This window comes from Odontesthes bonariensis, chromosome 9, assembly GCF_027942865.1.
Source record: "Odontesthes bonariensis isolate fOdoBon6 chromosome 9, fOdoBon6.hap1, whole genome shotgun sequence".
In the NCBI taxonomy this organism is placed as follows: domain Eukaryota; kingdom Metazoa; phylum Chordata; class Actinopteri; order Atheriniformes; family Atherinopsidae; genus Odontesthes; species Odontesthes bonariensis.
In genome coordinates, this window is record NC_134514.1 from 17,140,160 (window position 1) to 17,157,013 (window position 16,854).

Below are 16,854 nucleotides of genomic sequence, written 5' to 3' on the forward strand. Positions count from 1 at the left end.
GCCAAATGACCCTAAACCGGGGAAGGGAAGAAAGAGGAAAGGGAGGAGGGAGAAGCTTGGAAGAAGGGAGTCAGAAGGCAGAATTTACTGAAAGCCTATTGGCTTCAGGTTGTGTCAGTCATTTCACTTCCTCCTTGGTTGTGGCAAGAGCGCAGATGGGAGGGCAGAAGGGAGGGTGGAGGGAGGTACCCTCACGCAGCTCTATCTCTCTGAGCTTTTTCACAAAAAAAAGATTGTACTGGGGTTGAAACTGAAACAGGGTTGACTTGTAAAAGGAGTGTACTCTCTTGCTCTCCCTCATTCTCACGGTTTCCTGTTTAAGGAGGCCATTTTGTTACACAGCCCTGGAGCAGAGCACAACAAAGTTTGGCATTGTTTTTTTTTTTTCTCTCCTCTCACCCATAGTTGGGAGTTTCACAACCAAGTTTGGACTTTCTCCTTTGCAGAGCAACTTCTTTGGACAAAGGAGCTGAATGAGGGAAGAAAGTGGAGGTGGAACAGCAGCAGGAGGGCAGCTTTCTCCCACAGGGTATCTTTCTTTTCTGAGTTTCTCACAGACTACTCTCATGTTTGCCATGCCTGGACAATAAAACAAGTCTGACAACGAGAAGTGTCAAGGAGGAGGTAAAAGCATTGCTTCCTGGATAAGGAGTTCTTCCTTGATCCACTGGAGGAGAGTAGGCAGAGGAGACTCAGACCGGGACTGCCTGCTCAGTTTGTGTTCACGCTTCCACTGGGACAGTTTGAATGACTGTGGCTTTTCTGAGAACTTTCAACTGCACCTGGGTGTGTGTTGATCATTGTGTATGCTGAGAGCTTCAGGCAGCCGGCAGATTAGAGCCCGTGGACTCTGAATGGCTAATGCTAGCCCCTGTATGCCCTCAGGGGGAATGGCCCAGGTCTTCTTCCCCCCTGGGGGTCCCTCACCACCTGGCTCAGCTATGATGCAGCAGGGGACCCCTATATCCATACCTTCTATGCCCACTCAGGGTGGTTTTCCTGTGATGGACCTGACACCAGTCCACTGTCCTGGTGCAGCTGTGATGCCTTCTCTGCCTCCCACCCCGGCTGGAGTGTCTTTCATCATCCAGATTGGTCTGACAAGAGAATCTGTCCTGTTGCCCCAGTCAGCTGATCTGGCTTACGTGAAACAAATTGCCTGCTCCATAGTGGACACCAAGGTAAGAAATATGCATAGTGTGGAAGGTGACATGTCAGGTGAGAATGGGCGTATGTGTTCTGAAGATGGGGAAATTGTTCATGTGCATAAGCCCTCATACTGCATTTTCCTTTTGAGCTGCATGTGAGATGGATGGTTGAGGTTGTTGTTTTGCCTCCTTTCTTGACTCTGTTTATATCCCAGTAAAACCCCTGCTCGCACTCTATTATTCAGACAGACTCTGAGGAAACACACAAAACGGCCCTAATTACGGCAATTAGCTTTTTTTCTTCTACACGCAGTTGGAAGAGAACACTGTGTTCAATTAGACTTTGTCATGCCACGTCTAGCAAAGCAGAGTAGCAGAGGGGTGTGTGACAGGTTTAGATGAGTTTAAGAGTAAGTTTCATGCAGCTGGCCACCTTTGGGGCTATTGAAGCATTGCAAACGCACCTCACTTTGCATGTGTTCTTGCTAAATTTCACTTTATTAGTGTGCAGAGAAACAAAGAGAAAGCCAGAAACTTGTGGGGCACTTTTGCTTACATTTAATTTTTGTTTAGTTAAATAGTCCTGGTTAAATGGGTGTGAAAACAAGTTCCTGAATATTCATGAGCGAATGCAGATTTGTTAGATCTGGTATGCTTCTGTTGCAGGTGAAGATTCTTAACTTCCTGTGATCTTTCCAGTCCTATGATGGTCAAAAGCCCCTTTCACTTCTCCTTAGTGCAATGTCAGACGTTTTGCATTTCGTTCCATGAGAGCACATCAGGCCAGTTTTAGTCTCAATGTTGAACGCTTCATTGATTTCCTCTTCTTTTTTTTTTTTTTTTTTTTTGTTAATCTGTCACCACCAACTTTTAGAGTCCTACCATAACTTAATGACATCATGATAACCCAATATGTTTAACATTGCAATCTTGAGGGCTTACTGCCTCTAACTTTATGTCAAATATGAAAAAAGCTCAGTCCCCCCGCCCCCAACACCCACCCACCTGCTTTTTCTCCAAAAGTGTTTATCATTTTCACTCAACTGAAAGAGAAAACTTCACACATGCAGAAACAAGTGTTGGGAGGAGGGTGCGGTGGGGAGAGAAGTAGTAACATCCTCTCTGCAACAGGAAGCACTGTGCGTAATGGGAAATCTGGTGAGAATCGACACTATATACAGTTGAAAAACACTTGCAGGAGATAACATTAGTCCCGCATTCAGGCCTTGGTTTGTGCAGGCCATGTACTTTTATCCTACAATTAGGCCGAGGAGTGATTATTAGCTGATTTCCACACCCTGGTCAGAGCAGCTTGGTAAAACTCCCCACAAATGTACATTTTCCAGGAAGCAGTGGTAGCTTTCTCCAGCCAGCTCACCCAATCTGCTAATCAGATAAATCTTTGCACAGCAGTCTTTGTTCTCTCCTGTACTCTGGGTGCTTCTCTGTCATGCACTTGTTTTGCACTGATTCCAGCTGGGTTTTTATTTGATGGGAGCGAACACGGCTGAATAAAAGTTAGAAGCGCCGCTTACCTTTGTAAGTTTTGTGCTCTTATTGTTGTTGCCCTTGTTGTTGGGTATTTCCGTCTCTTATGCCATTCCATTTCCAAATCTGTAATAAAATCTGTTTCCCTCTTCTGTTTATCTTCTGGAAAAAAAAAAAGGTTCAGAAGATAAAGCAAAAAAACATTTTGCACCAGTGATTACCTTGGAGACATGAAAACCTTAGCAACTGCTTCATTATAGGGTTATCTATAGTATTAAACATTTTCAACTGCAGTATTGGATTAATTAACTGCATATGTTTAATCACTTTGGACCAAAGCATTAATGGAATTCAATTAAAAAAAAAGCAAACTGGAATGCTTTCAGTCGGTCACCACGACAAGACGATAGCAATTTCCCTTAAGGGGTTCAAGGTTTTAAAACAATTTGTCCTTGGATGTCACTGCTGTGGCTATTTCCACAACATTTTTTTATCATTGGTGAGAAGTCCTGCTGAAACATCAATATTTTTCTTAGCGAGCACTGATTGTTAGCATCACTGAAGTCAAAGTAGTATTTGTTCTTTGACAGTACAACCAAGAATACAATCTCTGTTTTCAGGTCATTCTTGTGGACTTTCCCTTGTGTTTGTGTCAATGAACAATTTCATTAGTTTCACACAGTGACCAACTGTTGGCAGAAATGAGTAAAATGCAAGGCAGGAAGTAGCTAGGTGGTGGTGAATAACACGGTTTACAGTACGTTGAGCGCCATCCTCACTGCAGTGAAAAGCCTCAACAGGGATTGGGGCTGGAAGTTAAATGTTGATCCGCACAGCCCTTGATGAATAAATTACCACGCAAGTGTTACAGCTGAGTGTGAATACCTCAGTCACCTAGAGCTTCAAACAACGTTTACTTAGATGCAGGTGAATACATTTACTGCTGGTACTCAGGGAGGGGAGCTGGAAAGAGAGGACAACGACTACCTCAGGATGAGACCAAGCAAGGTAAGCGTGTGATGGATGAGGAAGAAAACATAAGCAAGAGGCAGTTTTGTTTGCTAACAAACCTCAGAATGCAAAAAATTCTGGAAGTTGTATCTCAATAGATCAATGGTAAAGAAGGATCAACAGTAAGAAGCAGGTTGAAAATCTGGGATTCAATATTGCAGGGCTGATGGGGGCCAGGTGTGTTGGCTTATGATCATAAGGAGAGCACGAGGTGAAAAAGATTGAGACACACACACACACACACACACACACACACACACAGATAAACAGCTTCAAAGAGAACAAGGAGACGCAGTCGAGTTCGTGGCAAGGAAAAGTTCAAATGTCTGTTCCACAGCAGAATCTTCAGTATACATATGGGTACCAGTTTTTAGATTTTGGTACACGGCATTTGAGTTTAGAAAAGATAAAAAAAAAAAAAAATTGAATTGTCATCATCTTTCTTTGCCTCTACATCACTATTTCCCTCAATACAACTGGCCCTGGTACAGTCGGCTGGTCAAAAACATTGCCTAAACTTTTAAATCCCAGGAACATCCAAAAATTCAAAGATTCCAAAAATGAGAATTCTTTGGAAATAAATGCAAAATGACCGTCATAACATATTCAGTGCTGAAGTTTAAGAATGATTGCAGCCTTATTTTTGAATATCTTTTTCCGTCCAAAGATTGTATTACTTTAATAAAAAGCTTTGAAAAAACTTTCCCAGCTTTGAAAAAAAAAAAAATTCCCTTTGTTGAAGTTTAGGCATTTAGAGTTTTGCCATCCCTTCCTGCCCTAACACAGCCAAGCTGTAACTCTACAGCTTGGCTTCATTTAATATGCGCAGACCTATCAATATGTAGTTTATCTCTACTTCTGTCTGCGCTGCTTCCCTGGCTGCAGCACCCTCAACTTGACACAGTCTCAGCTCTTCAGCTTGACAACATTAAGAGAAAGATGATAATGTGTTGCCAATACTAGATCTACATGAATTGCCTCTGAACAGCTCCATTTGATAGGACTGATTCCCTTGGTTTGTTACCTCTAATGTCTCCAAATGTCTGAATCAGTGGTTGTGACTCTCAGAGGAAATGCACATGGCACATGAAAATTTCACTTATTATTTGTCTTTCAGCATAAAAAACAAAAACAAATGCACATGTTAATAAGGTTGGAAACTTTTTAACATTTAAGGGAATAAAAGATTATAGTATTTACATGGATGTTTGATGGTTAAACCCACATTGAGCTTAAAATGGCTGAGGTAAGTGTTTGACTTGTTTTGCATCTCCCTGCCTTTAGTAGGGATGGGTCAGAGTCTTGAAGCGTAACAGCACCACCCTCACAGACACTGAATCTGTCTGTGAGGGATTTCCCGGCTTTCCCTTTGTTTCCTCCGGGTGCCCTAGTTTGCAAACATTCCACAGTATATGAAAGTGGTGTTTTTTCAGGGCACTCCTGCCTCTCTTTTTAAACGTGGCTCCAGCCTCGGCCAGCTTTGTCTGCTCTCTGCATGCAGATGGTAATGAACAAATGTGGCCCATGAAGTCATCAAATACAAGTTCTGTTCGAACTGAAAAAAGAAACAAAAAATCCCAGCCATGTTGTACAGTAAATGTCTGTGATTCAAAAACTTGAGATAAATAGTTCAGTGTTGTGTTTGTTGAGAGTGGTCCAGAGGGATTAGGTGGAGGAGCACATCGTTATTCATACTTGATGACTTTTACTGTTTATTTTCTTGAAAAATGAAACGAGGAGAAAAAAAACGTGAAAACATAACTTTGTTCCCTCAAACAAAAACATGCGCAGAGCCTGATCCTTTTCCAATCTTGTTATTCCAATCACACATGTGCACTCAGCAATCCCCCAAATCCTCTAAATACAAAACTCCTGGCCTGCTTGAAGTTGCAGCTTTAGGTAGGAGAGTTGGACAATAGATAGCTTGTCCTGGCTTGGCCAACTGAGTGCGACGCATAAGTTAGACTGTGTGCGCACGCATGAATGCTTACATTGGTGTCTTTGGAGTCTTAGTGAAGTTAGTTTGGTACCCACACTCCCACCCACGGTAATCTCTCCCATCCAAGAAAGGGTGAGTCATCGATTCTGTTTATTCACAAAATTCCTCCTTGTGTTCCACTGACACGTTTTTCCATTCACTTCTCACTGGGATGGTGCCCCCCCCCTTCCTTGCATTGCTTCCAGCACCACCCCCTCAAATAAATGGCCTTCCATTACACTCCTCTGATTTTGAGTAACTTTCTTTACAGCTCCAATCTCTCTTCAATAAAAATAGCAATAAGGAAAAAACTTCCAACACCTTCATAAACCATAGATTTGCTCTGTAACATGCAACAGTGCACACTAAAATCCCATTCCGCTGTTCTACCTCCAGCTGCACCTCAGTCCCCACTCAGTCCTGATCTATTAAGAACTAATAGAGAAGCCTGGAAACTAAAGCAGTGAGCAGTGTCTCCATTCAACCACGATGCCGCTCCAATGCCTCTGCTCTATTGCTTCACAGGCCTCACAGAGCCACATTTTTTATCACTCGCTTTCATTTTAGTTTTTCTCCCCATTTGACCTCATTGCTCACCCCATCTACTTTTCTTTTTGTCCCCGTAGAAAATTTCCTTTCCTTTCCTTTTCTCACCCCTCTCCCTTGATAAAGTAAAATAGGTCAGTATCCTCAAACTTCCCTAAGAGTAGCAACCTCCTGCTCTTCCTCCTCCTATTATGCCTTTCCCTCTTAACCTTACGTTTGATCCCATACATCCTCGCCATATCCTTCCTTATCATCAGCTTCCTTTGACGCTGGGACTCCTCTTCCTCCTTCGATCCCACCCTATGTTTATTCACTTGAACTTTTTAGCATCTCCCTATTGCTTCATCTCTTCCGTAGGCTGTTTACTTTGCACACATTTCAAATGAGTAAAGAAATATGGAGAAATTCATGCTCTTGTCTGATTGTATTGTATGAATCAGAGGAATCAGGGTTGGAGGATGTGTACTTTTCGGGAAGTACAAAAAAAGAACACATCATCAGATAGTTACCTTGGTTAGAATGATTCAAACATTCAAAACACAAGTCGCTCTAAATCAGTACAGTTCTAAGGAGTCCCTGCCCTCCCTAGTTTGCCAATAAGTTTGGAAGCTTAACAGTTTCTCTCAATACCAAGAACTTGTTGTTGTCGTCATTAAGGTGATGCACAAACATCGGGGTTGATGTCACTAGGTGTGTAATGTGCGTGTAAGTACGTAAGCCTGTGAACACGAGTAAGAACCTGTTGAGCCCTGTCACTGGCGGCTGTGTCACCATATCGGATTGTGGAACGTGTCTGCAAACTCATCTGTGATGAGTTATGTAACACACTTAGTGTACAGTGAGCTTTGGAGAATCCCTCTGTGGTTGTGAGGGATTAGGCGGGTGTAGAAAATTATGAACATTTGATCTGTAGTACAAGGCAGTTTTGGGTTGCACCTAAGGTCTAATTCATTTGGTTATGCTGTGACATGAAATCGCCTGAAATAAGAAATTGAGGACAAAAAAAATATGTGTAGCTCTAAACGCAGGCTCTCAATGCCTCACTCACAGAACCACATACACACACACAGCTGTGACTGAGAGCCCCTGCCCTGACCATTGTTTCCACCTCCGTTTTGGAAGTTTATCTCTCTCCCTGGAGAAGAAGTTTGGCCCTGGGAATGGGATCATACACACTACCTCCTGTTTACCTCACTTACTTGTTCATGTGTTCTCCACACATGTTCAGTAATGTGGCAGTTGACCCAGATTTTTGCCAAGTGTGGCAAAGTTATCATGTTTGTATGGAAAAACAACACAGTTCTATGTTCAGCACTGCTATTAGTGAGGCTACTGACTTGATTTTATCAGAATTACAACCAAAGGTTGACTTTCCCCCGCAGTACTGATGTTGTATTATGTCTTTAATTTTTTTTGTCTTACTTCTTGAAAGCCTCGTATGTATATTCTATTAGGTTTCTCTGGTTGCTTATCGAACCAAACCTTTGCCGGTCTGTAAGCAGCGTCAGTCAGTCAATATGCATGACACTGGCAGATGGACATGCATGTTAAAATAAAACCTTTATCAGACCGTGATAAATGTGCTAAATGCAGCAGCTTTAGTCAAACCTTAAGTCAAACCTTCTGCTTAATAATTACTTTGACAAAAAACATTCTGCTGTAAAGGAAATGCTATGTCTTTTCACTTACAGCAACATATCAATTCTGCCCAACCCGGTGTGTCACTGTGTGTGCGTGTGCGTGTGTGTGTGTGTTCTCTCTCTTGATTTGCATGGTAGCTGGACAGCTTTGCATGACTGACTGTGTCTGGTGTCTCCTAGCTGTTGGCAATGCATTTCAGGGGGAAACTTGGTTGGCACACAAGGACATTTGATTATTCAAAGCACACAGTGCTGCCCAGAGAACAGTGACAGGGATGTTTATCACTAGGGGAAAAAAAATGGAGATGGGATGATAGAATGACATTTTTAAGTGTTTTTGGAATCACTGAGGTTGTGACTCTAAAATAACTATTATTGAGGTGTAATTGTCAGACAGATTAAATCTGTAGGGATGAAATATCACTTTGTTAATGCTATATATTGCTGTTTTTCTCACTCACATTTTTTCTTGGGCATGCAAAGGCAATGAGTCAGTCAGAGAAACTCCAAAGTTCCAAGCAGACTTGCCACTGCTTCTTTGGGTGTATTCACTTTCAGCTTTGGTAGCAAAACCTGAAAACCATGGCTTACTTACACCATTACAGTTACGTCTCCAAATACTTAGACTGCTACAATAGTTCTTGGTACAGTTTCATTTAGAAAAAATGATGTCCAAAACTTCTAAAATGAGACCCAGGTTATGGAACTGGAATTTTTTTTTTTTTCATTTATCCCTGCTTTATGCTTCATGTTTTCCAGTGGCCCATTCAGCCTCTCAGACCCCTGCATTCCTCCTCTTATTCTGAGAAAAGGAGACCGTATGGTACTAATCCACCGATTAGTAATGGTGAAAACGGTTTTCTACCATAATCCAATTGGAGCCTGCAGAGCTGAGCTGATCTGCATTTGGTGGCATTTAACAATGCGAGGAGTTTGTGTGAGCACGATAGAAGGCATTTTAGAGAGGACTGCACAATGGAAATCAAGGGGAGATAAACACATTCGCATGCAAACACACTTAAACACAGAGAATGACGACTCCCCAGTTAATGACTACCCCTGCAATGCCCCAAAAGTGATTGACTTATAAGTAATTTGTGTCATGCCTTTGGTTCTTTGACCTTGTTAACTAAAGTTAAATTTGATCTTAATTTAGATGATGGCTGAAATTGAAGTGCACTAACAGAACTCGTACGATCTCGTAGAAATCACGGGGGGGACCTAAAGGGCATGAAACTATTTGCTGTTCTAATATTGTGTGTTTGAAATATGTGTGTGTGTGTGTGAGAGAGAGAGAGAGAGCGCTCTTTTGAAGGCGGCAGACAATGGGGTCAGTGTGAGAGTTGACAGGATGGGTTTGGCTGCTAGGGGGCATGTGTGGAGTGTGTGTTAATGTAGCTCAGACACTTGAAATGCGTGTTTGTGTATGTCTGCATGCAGGGCACAGTTATGAGGGGAAATGGGAAAACCACAGTCTTACCTCAGTAGATAAACATATTACATCAATACAGACGACTGGTCATTGGAAAAACCACATGGGGAATAGCATGCAGTCAATAGGTCTATATGATGCTGCTCCCTTGTACCAGTCAAATGCTACAAACTGTTTTGTGCTTCCTCATATTGAGGTATGCAGTCCATGTATCAGGTTATGTTTGATAGATCAAAGCCTAATGAGATATGACCCCACATCTGTGTCTAAAACCTAGAAATAACTCTGACGTTATGTCACAATTTAATAATGTTGATTTAAAAATCCTAGAGGAAACAGTTCGGTAACTTGTATATGCTCCCTTTGGGTCAGATATTGCAGAATTTTAACATCAATTATCACAGTTATGCAGACGATACACAACTTTATGTGTCTCTGTCACCGGACGACTGCAGCCCAGCTGACGTTCTGTGTCAGTGTCTGGAGGAAGTAAACACCTGGATGAGAGAGAATTTTCTACAATTAAATGAAGACAAAACTGAGATCATTCTGTTTGGTAGCAAAGAGAAGAGGGTCAGCGTTGGTAAATATCTTGAGACTCGGGACCTTATAATCACTGACCAAGTTCGTAACCTCGGAGTGTTGATGGACTCAGATCTGACTTTCAGCAGCCACATCAAAGCTGTCACCAAGGCAGCTTTTTACCACCTCAGAAATATCAACAGAATTAAAGGTTTCCTCTCCCAAAAAGACCAGGAGAAACTCATCCATGCATTCATCTCCAGTAGACTCGATTACTGTAATGCTCTTTTAACTGGACTTCCCAAAAAGAGCATTAAACATCTGCAGCTCATCCAGAACGCTGCTGCTAGAGTTTTAACCCGGACTAAGAGATCTGAACACATCACACCAGTTTTAAAATCTTTACACTGGCTTCCAGTCAGTCATAGAATAGATTTTAAAAGCCTGCTGATGGTTTACAAATCCCAGAATGGTTTAGGCCCAAAATACATCTGTGATATGTTCAGACAATATAAACCCCGCAGAGCTCTTAGATCCAAGGACTCAGGTCAGCTGGTCCAGTCCAGAGTCCAGACTAAACATGGAGAAGCAGCATTTAGCTGTTATGCTGCAAATAAGTGGAACAAACTGCCAGTGGAGATTAAACTTTCACCAAATGTAGACATTTTTAAATCCAGGTTAAAAACATTTCTTTTCTCATGTGTCTATGCATGAAATATCTTTTAACTTATCTAGACTGTTGCCTGATTTTAAATTCATTTAAATGATTTTATTTGTTTCTCTTTATATTATTTTATGTATTTTTAATGCTTCTTGCACTCCCTGCTGCAATGCTTTTATTTTATGTAAAGCACTTTGAACTGTTTGTACATGAAATGTGCTATACAAATAAATTTGATTTTGATTTGATTTTTGATATTGTTAGTAAGGTACATGACTTTTAACATTCATGTGCTGACTTCTGTTGGCTTTTGTCTGAGGATCATCTATGCAGAATTATTAAAGTTTCAATTGAATTCTCAAAGGTTGGAATTTCCATCATAGGATGCTTTGAAGTTTGGGCTGCTGGAGTCAAACAGGACTTCAAATTGAGCACACGGCTCAGACGTCACTGTCATAGAAGCAACTCCAACCTCTTGTTGGGGCTTTCATGCTTCAGGCACAGACATGAAACTTGGTGAGATAAATTAGGCGGCTGTTCTCAAACTGTGAGCCAAATTTCAATATTTTTATCAAGTGCCAGTGGGTGCCACTAACTCCAATGGCAGAAGAAAAATAGATGATGTTTTAGAAATGTTAGAATAACTATTAGGCCACATACAGTGCCACTGCTTGTCTCCCGGATACTGAAATGAGGGTGGCCCTTTCCCATGTGTCTTTGTCAATTCAGTATGTGCATCTAGAATTTGGGCAGAGCTAACGTTGTGTGGAACGGTTTAGTGGATTCTTCATGTTGAAACATTTTCATCAGAAAAAGTGTTGGTTGATAGTCGAGGCTACAGCAACTCATCTCTGTAAAAGTAACCCCACAGTTGTTGTGTGACCAGAGTTTGGTGTGGAGCTTCTAGCAGCTTCTCTCTTCGCCATATCTCCTCCTTTTCCCTTCTCCTCTGGCACTTTCTGAAGGCAAGCAACACATAAGGAGAGGAAAGTAGGAAAAGAGAGAGCATGAGGAGCGGAGAGAGGGAAAGACATAAAAGAGGAGAAGATGACTCAGTGTGCACAAATGTGGCCCATTGTGGCCTGGAGCATGCAGCTTTTGTATATGTGTGTGTCCCTCTTGGCACATTGAGAACGTGCAAACACTCCTCACATTGTCGCTTATGTGTGTGTGTTTTTTCTTTACGGTCTTTTCACTCTGAATGAGTTTGTAAATAAATCCACAGCAGGGGTAACTGAAGATGATTTGGAACTTTATCGTAAATATGAAACGGGGAGCAGAAACAATAATCTGTCAGCTGCTCAGAGACAATAAAGCCATTAAATTACTGTATATGTAAACCAGCTATGCTTGTCAGTATTGTTAGCAGTAACCAGTATATAGTTAGCCTGGCGACGCCATCCTACGTACTTCCGCCCAAAGATTTTGGCTCCGCACATAGTCTGGCCAAATCCCCCTACCTCGGTTCGCTCAGTGTTTTGCCAATCAGCAAACAGTTGCGAGTGGTGACGCAGAACTCACGCGCAGAGTCCATTGTAGTCCATATAATTGTAGTTCAACCGCAGCGGAAATAAACATGGCGACGGAAGAAGAGACGCTAGAAGCTATCCATGAAGTTGTCTCAACTCTGGAGAGCATTACACAATTAAAACAAGAGCAAGAGGAATGCCTCGTCAATTTTGTTAGTGGCAAGGATGTCGTAGCTCTCCTTCCAACTGGCTTTGGGAAAAGTTTGATTTATCAAATGGTACCGGTATAATGAAAGCGGATGTGGGAAGCGTGATTCGCGAGCTAGAGCCTCGCGAGAGTAAGCATGAACCTCGGCGCATAACCTACGTCCTTTCTAAACATTACTGATTGGTTAAGGGAACTCCAATGAATTTAAGTTGCTGAGTAAGGTCCCACCCTCCATGGAAACGGATTCCTCTTGGGTTTTTCCAGACTGTTTGACGGAGTCAACAGTCGGCTTTCGCCCTGGCTAGTATATAGTCCAATAACAGGAGGATCATGTATGCAACCCTTTACCAAAGATATTGCACCCCTAGCTGTTTAATTGGATTTGTTTTTTTTTTTATTTTGCACAATGAATCATTAATTAATTAAACAATTAATTCTAGTGGAAGGATATAGCCTCATAAGCTTTGCTATTGTTTTTAATTGTATTATTTTTGCCAATATGGCATTAGTGTTGGGGTTGTGTTGTGCTGGGAGCTCCTCGTTTGTTAGCATAAGCCCTCCATTTCTAAGATATTCTTGCCTGATTCTTGCCATGTATGCTGCGGCAGGGGAACAACTATGAAGCATTGATCATATCCTTTGGACTTTCCAGACACGTTTTTCTGGCGCGGTTTATTTTCAAATCAGTTCACAGTCTATTGCTTCCATCTGAGAAAGTCAGGAAAGCAATCATTCCATTGAAATAGCTTTACCTTCTAAGAAATAGTACACAGACAGTTTTATTTATTCCAGCGAATACATCACCAGTATGTCCTTACTGGATTGTCAAGGATGTAAATTCAAAAAGTTAGGATTCCATATAAAAGTTTTTTCAGCAAAATGTGCCAGCCGACAAAAATAACATATGACTGAAACAGAAGATGGATCTTCATCTTCTTTCATATCATAACTTGTGAGCGCACTGTGTATTACTTTGTTACTTTATGAGGCACAAGTAAACGCGATAGACTAGATATGAAGAAATGAACAATAGCAGTAGCGTATAGTACTTGTGGTAGATGCAAATAGCTATTTTTTGAGTTCTCTGATTTACAAGAGAGTTATGGTCACTGCTGCGTCTTCACTGTAAAGATGTATGTCAAATATATGTAATAGCTTTGTCTCCCGTCTATCCTCCTTGTCATGAATGAGTCATTTGTTCATTACAAACAAAGTGGACTGAGACCAGTGTTAGCTTACCTGCCCAGAACCGAGCCAAGGGTAGACAGAGGTGGAGGATGGTGTGGGCTGATGGAGAGGGGAGCTGCAAGCAACAAAGGCTGCTTAAGAGCAAAAGCGGGCCCCTCTCTCATGCCTGGTTATGGCTCTCGTATTACCTTTCTCGTCCACCTTGATGCTGGGAGCAGAATGAGATGCATTGTCCTTGTGCCCCTGCTTAAGACTAAGCTTCTTCTGCTTACTTTATGCACTCTCACATAACTGTACAGTGCACTTTTTCCGTTTGTTTTTTCCATTTGTTTGAGCCTGATCTTCTCTCTGTACATGTAAACCTGATTTGTTTCTGTAGGTATAAACCAAATGTATCTGTTTATGTACGTACATACTCACACAGAGTAGTGGTGGAGTTGTTATTGAGGATTTTATGCATTCAGCCCGTTACCATTGTACGTCATGGATAATGTGCTAGATGTTTCTTTTGGTGTTTGTGTCTCTTTGTATGTGACACACAAGTACACACAAACACAAACACACGTACCATCAGGCTTTTACAATTATTTGTGGTATGAAGAAACTAGCAGGTCAGGAATGTGAACCTGATTATGTCTCTGTACTCCAGGATAACAAACATACACACACACACACACTCACACACACACACACACACACACACACACACACACACACACACACACACACACACACACACACACACACACACACACACACACACACACACACACTTTGCTTACAAAATGCATGTAACCCCTAACCTTTCCCAGCATCTTATTCTAACCTTAATCAATGTAACTAGTCACCTAACCCTTAGTCTACCCTTAACCTTTACCCCTAAACCAAGAATTGACTGAAAAAGTAATCTCTGCTTGTGAGGACCTCAAATTCTGTCGCCACAAGTCTCCCTGAGTTTGTTTGCTGTCACGTCCTCACTGGGCAAAACAAACAAAGATGAATCCACACAAAATAAGCCAGGAGAAAATATGACATGGCAACAGAGCAATATACAAGGCAGCAATTAGTGCTTTTGGAAAATTTGCAGAAAGCATGCAGCCTGTGGTGTTGCTGCTTTTGAATATATTACTGCTTTAAAACTGCATGTATTTAAGAATGTTAACTTTTATACATCACCCAGTAAATCTTAAGTGTTTGAATAGAAGGCAACAGGTTCCCGAGGACGTGTGAAGCTAAAAAAATAAAGTCCAGCTGCCCTCTGTTCAACCATGACCTGAATATCTAAATATCTATGAAAATAAAGCAACCGTATACCCCCACCCCCTTCTTTACAGTTTACTAGTTTAACAGGAAATATGTCAAATCCAGGAAGAAGAAAGTTTTTGCATTTAGTCTTAAATGTGTGTACGATAAGATTTCCATTATTTCCAGCTATATTCTACAGCTGAAGCGCTCGACTCACTTTCAACCTTTTGTGTCATTGCTTTTTGCATCGTGAGGAGGGTTGAAAGTGATAATGGTATACTTTTGGCAGAGACAGGAAGTTTCAGAGCACTCATTTCAGACTACACATGTTTTAAGGAGATACAATGTTTGTGACATCATAGGAGCAAGGTTTACTTTACTGCATTATTCAACCTATCATTCACTCCTCCTTGACACGTCTTTGTTTTGTTTTCATTCTTTTTGTCTGCCAAGCCCTGGAGTGAGCTGACGTCACGGGTATTAATTTATTCCTTGTCTTCCTGGAACAAAGCCTATACTCGTTCATGTGATTTAGCGCGTCATGTGAGTGTTTTGAAGACGAGATCTAATTTTTGTCCTTTGTTTACTTAAGGACACTACGATTCGTCGGGCAGACTCAACAGGTAACTGATGGCACTGGGAGGGAAGGGATGGTTCTCCTTTTTATCCTCCGCTCCATATCTTCACCAGGCTGTGACCTCACAAGGGTTAAAAATAGAATACTGGGCCAGTATTACATCTGTTCCATCACTAACTCTGTCAGCACAAAAGGAAAAATTCCTGCGTTGTTCCAAGTTGTTGTCAGGAGCTAATGAGGTCAGAACATTGACGTCTTTACGTGCTTGTTGTCACGGCAATCCCTCATTAAACACCTCATCGTTTTCAAAAAGGTGAGGCTCTTTCTGCGTCCCCTGCCTGATGCGTTAATAAGGTGAGTTCCAACAATTAGGACTGGTTCAATGGGAGAGGTGCGGATTTCAGGGCATAAATCCGCACAGGAGTGAAAACAGGTTTATCAAAGCCCGTCATAATCCATAAGAATGTGAGTGTGTGCACGCACACTTGCCGGGGGGTGATTTGTTACACTGTAAGAAGTGGATGTTTAAACAATGTCTGTTGTTTGAAGGGATGCAGTGTGTTTCCTCTTGACTATAAAATGGCTGGATAAGGTTCCTGTTGTGATAACCAGCTCCTGTTGCAGAAACACATCAGTGAGGAAGACCATGTAGGGCTATAGAGGTCACAATGTTTACAGAGCTCGGTGTTAAATGTCATACACAGCACGCTGATTCCCACTTATTAGGCATGTGTTGTCATCGCTGAAGATTGGCCCAATTGATTCTGCCAAACTGTGTTGTTTTTCTCACGTACAGAACTGTGTAAACACAAACCCAGCCTCTGTCATTCTGTAACATCTCACTTCTCCCGTCATTCGTCATTGGACCCATACAAAAAATAAAGTGACCGTACTCAATTTTTGCTACTTGCTCTAGAGACTTAAAAGTAAATATTCAGTCAGTTCTGATGTCTGTTTTCAGTCTTGAATCTTGAAATGATCTGCCACGCAACCAAAAAAAGATGATAAATTGAGTTCTTGTGATACACCAAACATAAAAATCTGTGTTGATCCTTTTATTCTTTTTACATTTATGTTTTTTTTTATTATTATTATTATTATTTGTATCTGAGCATTCCTTTTAGACCATAAAGCACTATCTAGATTTAAATGTTGAAATAGCCTAAGCCTCAGTTTTTTATTTGCAGTGATATTCACAGTTAATTGTGTGCATTCCTATTTTCTGTGACTATGGCGTAGTTTTAACGTCCTAATTCTTTCCTGAGGCGACCTGTTCATTACATATTTACATGCGGGCTTCTTCACTCCTTTGAGGAGCTATAAACTACATGCTCAAGTTTGCAGCTTCCTGTGTCATGGACAGAAAACTTACTTACAGCAACTTACTACTCAAATGTACCAAAATAATAGTTTAGGCATATGTGGCATAAAATGTTACCGATACAGTTCTGAAACAACTCGTGTGGATTAGAGATCCCCTGCCCTAAAGCTGCCATAAAAGTCAGTTTGTTGTTAGTTTTTGGACCATATGGAGTTTCCCTTTTTGCTTTTGTGTCACCCTAAGTATCATGTAGTTATTTCTTATGTGTAATCATAATGTCTCAGTTTATTAAAGCTCATGTCACTCAGGCCATTTTGCATCTCTAAAATAATGTGAAACCAAGTTGGGCAAATGTTTCTCTCACTAGATTCAAAAAGATCCAATGAGCTGCATAAATGCAAGATCAGTTCAAAGGTTGAT

At 41.3% G+C, this 16,854-nt stretch overlaps 1 protein-coding gene across 2 annotated transcripts in view; it reads left to right on the forward strand.

The window, feature by feature from the left end:
- Positions 1 to 166: 166 nt before the first annotated feature.
- The window catches only part of prkd2 (protein kinase D2), a 37,488-nt gene continuing 20,800 nt past the window's right edge, over positions 167 to 16,854 (forward strand). For both annotated transcript variants that reach the window (XM_075473426.1, XM_075473427.1), the window contains exon 1: positions 167 to 1,181. In XM_075473426.1, coding sequence (XP_075329541.1) covers positions 855 to 1,181 — 327 coding nt within the window. In that variant the 5' untranslated portion in view covers positions 167 to 854. The remainder of the gene's footprint in view (positions 1,182 to 16,854) is intronic.